This window comes from Bos indicus, chromosome 24 (genome assembly GCF_029378745.1).
Source record: "Bos indicus isolate NIAB-ARS_2022 breed Sahiwal x Tharparkar chromosome 24, NIAB-ARS_B.indTharparkar_mat_pri_1.0, whole genome shotgun sequence".
Classification (NCBI taxonomy): Eukaryota; Metazoa; Chordata; class Mammalia; order Artiodactyla; family Bovidae; genus Bos; species Bos indicus.
The window spans coordinates 32,882,224-32,889,034 of NC_091783.1; the positions used below are offsets into that span (position 1 = coordinate 32,882,224).

At 42.7% G+C, this 6,811-nt stretch overlaps 1 protein-coding gene across 12 annotated transcripts in view; it reads left to right on the plus strand.

The window, feature by feature from the left end:
- Positions 1-6,699, plus strand: part of OSBPL1A (oxysterol binding protein like 1A) — a 226,820-nt gene extending 220,121 nt beyond the window's left edge. For all 12 annotated transcript variants that reach the window (XM_070778804.1, XM_070778801.1, XM_070778802.1 and 9 more), the window contains 2 exons: positions 982-1,072; positions 5,505-6,699. In XM_070778804.1, coding sequence (XP_070634905.1) covers positions 982-1,072; positions 5,505-5,607 — 194 coding nt within the window. In that variant the 3' untranslated portion in view covers positions 5,608-6,699. The remainder of the gene's footprint in view (positions 1-981; positions 1,073-5,504) is intronic.
- Positions 6,700-6,811: the final 112 nt, after the last annotated feature.

Below are 6,811 nucleotides of genomic sequence, written 5' to 3' on the forward strand. Positions count from 1 at the left end.
ACGTGCCTGGCGGCTCCAGGGAAGGTGGATTTCTTTGAGGAGGATGGTTTGCCTTACTCCCAGTCACTGTCTGCGTTTTAGTCTGTTAGGGCTGAACGTTTTATACGTTCGCACAAGCATCTTACATATTAGCATTTTAGGTGTTAGCACAAGCCATCCCTGGTGGCTCAGATGATAAAAAATTTGCCTGCCAATGCAAGAGACCTGGGTTCGATCTTTGGGTCAGGAAGATCCCCTGGAGAAGGGAATGGCAACCCACTCCAGTATTCTTGCCTGGAGAATGCCATGGACAGAGGAGACTAGCGGGCTATAGTCCTTGGAGTCATAAAGAATCGGACACGACTGAGCAACCTGTACTTTTCCCAGGTGATGCTAGTGGTAAAGAGCCTGCTGCCAGTGCAGGAAACACAGGAGACTGGGTTTGATCCTGGGTCAGGAAGATCCATCCCCTGGAGGAGGGCATAGCAACCCACTCCAGTATTCTCGCCTGGAGAACCCCATGGACAGAGGAGCCTGGCGGGCTACAGTCCATAGGGTTGCACAGAGCCAGGCGTGACTGATGGGACTAAGCACATGTTTGCTTATTTGCCAGACCTCAGTTGCAGCACGTGGAATCTTTTAGTTGCGGCATATGTGATCTCGTTCCCAGACCAGGGATTGAACCTGGGCCTCCTGCCTTGCAAGTGCAGAGCCTCTGGACCCTCAGGGAAGCATTTTAACATGACTTCTGAGGCCTTCAGAATAAGCAGGCTCCTTGGGTAAACACAGGCTGTGGAAGCAGGTGAGAGGCCCCGGATGCCAGCGCCACCTCTCGGCGGCCTGGGGCTGTGTTCAGTGTCGACAGGCCGTGACTGTGGTGCTGGTGTTCTGATAAAGGACGGCGGTGCTGACACCTGCCTCCATGGAGTGAGTGTGCAGGGGCTGTCCCGGGTGGCCTCTGCTTGTACAATAACCGTTTTTTCACTGCTACGCTGATTCTAGATCAAGCTAGTGAAGAAAAAAAGCGACTCGAGGAGAAACAGAGAGCGGCCCGCAAGAACAGGTCCAAGTCGGAGGAGGACTGGAAGACGAGGTGCGCTGAGGGGCTGGGGTGTGTGGATGGAGGTGGGGTGCTGGCAGATGTGTGGACTACAGAGCGGGGCTCACCGCACCCTGCGAGTTGTCCCCAGGCCTGAGAGAAAAGTACTTTTCTTTGACCAAGTTCAAGCTGAAGGGGCTGCATGTGTGCAAAGCAAATGGACTATTTGGAAATTAAGGTTAAAATATTTCTATACAGTTCACACAGGTCGATGTCAGTTAAGCAAACTCTCTTCCTTATCCAGCTAAAACACTTGTCCCTTCTGTAAGAGGGAAAGTAGAGTTACAGATTTTGGTATGAAATAGGTTCAGAGTTGTTTGTTTGGGTGAATTATAGGAGCTTTGCTTATACATATATCATGGATCAAGGATATTTAGACAGTGCCTTTACTCTTCCAAATACACAGCACACATCATGGAAATACAGTGTGTTAAAGTGACATCTTGGATTCCATTAAGAAACAGAAACTGGGCAGTAAAATGTGCAAGTTTTGAAAATTTTTCAAAAGAATCAGGAGTTTCTTAGTCACTTGGGTTGAGTAATAGAATCTCTTGTAAAGAGGAACAGAACGAAAACATTTTTTACACTTATATAATAGAAACCATTGTCCCATTATTCCAAGTTGTTAAGTAAATTTCAGAGCCAGTGTGGGCATAATTTCACAACCAGTTTAGTAGATATTACTTGGTAGCCCCTTTGGCGCCTTATACCTTTATTAGAACTAGGAATGATCTTAGGTATCATCAAGTTCAACAGTTTTGGGATTTTTTTGTTAGCATCAAAATCTTTCTTGCCAATGAACATACGAAGGATTTGCAAATACAGAGCACATGGCCACAGAGCTGCGTGGGTAGGATGAGGGCTGAGCATCGAGGTTCACCTTCTCCCACCCACGCACATGCAGGATCCGGGGAACCTCTGGAAAGCCATTAGTCTAGAAATCCCCTTGTACGTGAAGAAACAAATGCTGGTTGTATTTCATTTGAGAGAGTTGCTCAAGGGCAAGTACACCCCGCAGACCATGATTAGAAAGAGCCACAAAAACCAAAACCACACTGCTTTACTGCAATCCCTTCTGAAAAGACTTGATACATTTTTATCATTATTTTTAGTCTCTCTTGCAGAAAGCCCACTTTGTGCTGTATTTCTAATTAACTCCTTTATTTTTCTGACCCCATTTTCAAGTGTGCAAAGTAAGCGAAAGTCCAATAAGCATGTTTCCTGTTGGGTGAAGTCTTACTTTCAGAAAGCAACGAGCTTTGCACAGCTCTGTGGTAGCCTGGAAATAAAACTGGAAGCTAGGTTTGTGAGCTCCAGTTTGGAGCCTTACACATGCTTGCTTCCACCGCTGTCTCTTAGCATCCAGAGTTCTTATATGGATATACAGACCTTAAAAACGATGCTGCTGACCCTTGGTCAAAAGAATACGTGCTTGGAGCCCTTTCCCATTAGGGGTGAGAGGTGGTGTTTGCTGACTGGGTCTTCTGGCTGATAATGTGCTTTTGAGCAGCTGGGTTCAGTTTGTGTCAGGGAAGAGGTTGTACAGCTTATAAGGGGATGTGTTTTGCAGGGGGGAGTTGAAACCAGTCCTTGGAAACCACACCCAGGAACTTATAACCTGTCCCAAACTCATCCACACTAAAAGCTGGCTTTCATGTTGATACCAGTTTCAGTCATTTGAAAAAAGTTCAGGCTCTAGGATTTTTCAGGCTTTAAACTGCAGTTCATACACATGAAAATGGCTGCTTGTGAGCCTGCCCTGTTTTCCAAGAGAAGCCCAGAGACCTTAGCAAGTGGGGTTATGTGGAGAGGAAGTGGTGGGACTGGTGAGAGACACGGCTTTGAAGAGAAGGTGGGTGATGACGCCACAAAAGGTGGTGAAGTCATCTCTTCCCCCAGTAAGAGCATCATGCAGAATTAATAGCGTTCTAGAATGTTATATTACTGATTACATTATAGAATGTTGTATTACTGACATGAGGCTTCCCTTGTAGCTCAGTTGGTAAAGAATCTGCCTGCAGGAGATTCGGAGACCCGGGTTCAATCCCTGGGTTAGGAAGATCCCCTGGAGAAGGAAATAGCAACCCACTCCAGTATCCTTGCCTGGAAAATCTCATGGACAGAGAGGCCTGGAGGGCTGCAGTCCGTGGGGTCGCAAAGAGTCGGGCATGACTGAGTGACTAACACTTAACACTTATGTTACTGATTACATTATAGAATGTTGTATTATTGACATGGGGCTTCCCTGGTGGCTCAGATGGTAAAGAATCTGCCTGTAATTCAGGAGACCCAAGTTTGATCCCTGGGTCAGGAAGACACCCAGAAGAAGGGAATGGCAACCCACTCCAGTATTCTTGCCTGGAGAATTCCATGGACAGAGGAGCCTGGCAGGCTGCAGGCCATGGAATCACAAAGAGTTGGACACGACTGAGCGACTTACACACACACACGTCAGTCATTGACTAACACACATTACTGACATAGACTCATGGATTCTTAGAAACATTGACTAAAAGGCAACAAAGACATCTCCCCATCCCCTCTTCTTTTGCCCATGCTTGCCTCAAGTGTTTGACTTTGGAAAGACAGCATAGACTTTTGTGTTTGTGGAGGGGATACGCTGACAGCAGCAGAGGTTTCCAGACCTGAGTGCTGGAAATGAGAAGACCAGACATTGAGGGAAACTCTAGTCCTTAGTATCAGATCCTCAAACCTGATTGTCTTCTGTGCTGTGTTCCAGTTCTCCCCAAGAACAAGTGCTCCCCATAGGGAGGCCCTGCAGACATGGCCTTCAGTGGCTTATGTGTAAACCCAAAAAAGTCCTTTGCTATTGAATGAATCTCCTGTTCTGTGAGGTCTCTGCACTTGACTTGCCCGTTGTCCACTTTGTATAGAGGAAGTCCTGTGGTGCAGGCCTGAGGCTTGGTTAATTTTTAGAGTCATTTTTGATGACCTTGATTTTGATTTGATCGATTTTCTGAAGTGCTTGGATTTTGTTAAACCTGATTACAAAAGTGCTTTTATTGCTTGGACTTTTGAGACCAAAAGGAGTGAAATTGTATGCTTCATTTAGGCAAAAATTCTGTGACTTTGATCAAAGAAAAATCCTTAAAGTATTTCCAGCATGGTTACCAAAGTCTTGAGAAACACATATCTTGGTAAATATTTGATATTGATATTTGACTTTTAAATTTTTTAATTAGGGAAAAGTCCCCAAAGCTAAATAACTTCTGTAATAATTTAGAAATTTGGGCCTAGTGGGCATTTACTTTCTCAGCCTTCAAGGAATTAACCTAATCTAAAGCATGTTTTCTGTCTTAGGGCTTTTAATGTTGCTGCAGTGGTTAACAGGGACCACTTGGGATTTATCTAACCTCACTCTAATTGTTAAATATTTTTGAGGCAATTTATTTGGAAAGAATGACAGACATGAAACTATTTTTATAAATATTACTCTGAAAAACTGAATCTTACTAGAAAATGTTATACAAATTCATATTTGAACCTTTTGAAGAAGTAATTTTGCATTTCCATTACCTCAAGAAAGCTGGGAATATTTAGGAAATGGGTGAATTGTTTTTTAAAGGGCAAGAAAATTAGGGCAGCTCTTTCTAGAGTTTGATCAGATGGGTAAGAATGTTAGAAGCTAGATGCAGCCTATAAATCTACATTAGTGTGGAGAAGAGACCCAGGAAGATGTGGGCCAGATTAATTTCAGTGGATTATGTGTAACATAGGATATTTGGAAAATGATGGTCTTTAAAAAGGCTTATTTGATATCATGGTTAGCTTGGGCAAGTTATTTAACTTCTCTGACATTGAGCTCCTCATTTGTGAAATGGAAGTAATATTTTGGGGTGGGGAGATTTACTCTGAATCAGGCATCTTCCTATTACTTTAGGTAGACTGTAAAAGTCTCCTCACCCTGATTCCTTATTCCTCATTGCTTAAAAGCTGCTTTATTCTGGAAGGTAAGCAGTGGACAATTAGATACCATTACTGAATGCCATGGAAAATCCTTATCTTTCAAGTGGTCTTACTACACATTTCAGAATATTGTTTTACATATTCTGAGCACGACTGGGTGCATGCTCAGTCATGTCTGACTCTTTGAAACCCCCATGGACTGTACGTAGCCCACCAGGCTTCTCTGTCCTGGAGTGGGTTGCCATTTCCTCCTCCAGAGGACCTTCCCGACTCAGGGATTGAACCCGTCTTCTGCACTGGCAGGCGGATTCTCTACCACTGAGCCACCCGGGAAGCCTGTTGTTGTACATAAGTGCTCTCTAAAAACACTTAAGTCTTCTCGGAAACCTCTAGCTCACAGAATGAAGTGAATCGCTGCAGTAGGGGAGTCTGCAAACTGGTGAAGCAGTGAGGATCCTGTGATTGCAAACAGTTTCCCCTGTAAATCTTGTCTTAACAGGTGGTTCCATCAAGGCCCTAATCCCTACAGCGGAGCCCAGGACTGGCTTTATTCAGGCAGCTACTGGGACAGAAACTACTTCAATTTGCCTGACATTTATTAAAATGTAGACAAGTTGGGGCATTTTGACTCATCTGCAGATAAGTCTTAAACCTGTTTTAAAATTTTCTTCCTTGGTTTCTACTCATCTTTTAAAAAAAACGGAAAAAACCCTCTCATGATAACTTGCCCTTCACCCAACAGAAGTGGGGATAGGGTGATACCAGTGATGAAAGTCTTAGGAAGAATGGGTGATTCTGCTATCCGGTCGTGCTTCTTTGGAATACTGTTTTATACAGAGGTATGGGAAACTGCTGGCAAACATGCTTTTGATGGTTGCTGTTGCCATATTTACCGAAGGTTTATACCTAAATGTAACTTTAGCTTTATGGAATTATATAGTAACCCAAATCATTTTGAATATTTTTATGCTGTCATGCTTGAATGTTTTAGATTTAACTTTGAAATGTTTAAAATTCTCCTATACAAGGTTTATATGCTCAAATATAGAGGTGTATGTCATTTTGTAAAGATTACATTGAAAAGATGGCTTTTCTTTACATTAATCCTCTCAATTTTTCCCCCTCCCATCCCTAAAAAGAAAAAAAAAAAAAAAATGAGTGTTCGGAAGAGACATTCCTAATTTGAAAATTCGAAACTGGAAAAGGTATTTCATTTGCTTATTTTAGTACTCTGAATTTACTTTTACAATTTTCTATAATTAATGTCATTAGAATAAAAAGGTGTTGCAATTCACAAAAATACCATAGAAATAGAGGTTTTAGGCACCATCATTACATAATGACAAACCTTTTTAAATGCTTCAACTTCCAGTGGCAAATGCCACCAGAGAAACTCAGTTGTATTCATGTATTATAAATATCAAACTATATAAAAGGAGGTCTTGTGCATTTCAGGTTTGCAAGGCACCTGTGTACTTAAGATATGTACGGAGACCTACTGTACAGTAGCTTTGCCCCTTTAATTGGGGCACATTAATCACATGGTATTTATCTACCCAACCCCAGACTGAGATTTTGCTCCTAGGGGCCTTAGGTAACTGCCAGTAAGTTATTTCAATGGCTGTCTCAAAGTTAACAAGTGTTATAATGAAATAATCTACCTGATGCTAATAAAGGCTTTAGAATGTTCTAAACAGTGTGGTTTCATTTAAACTTTCAAATATACTCATAATTGCAATTCGCGTGATCCTGAATTGTCAAGCATGTCCTTACAAAGAAGTCCCTGTGGTGCCAGAGTTTGCGCTG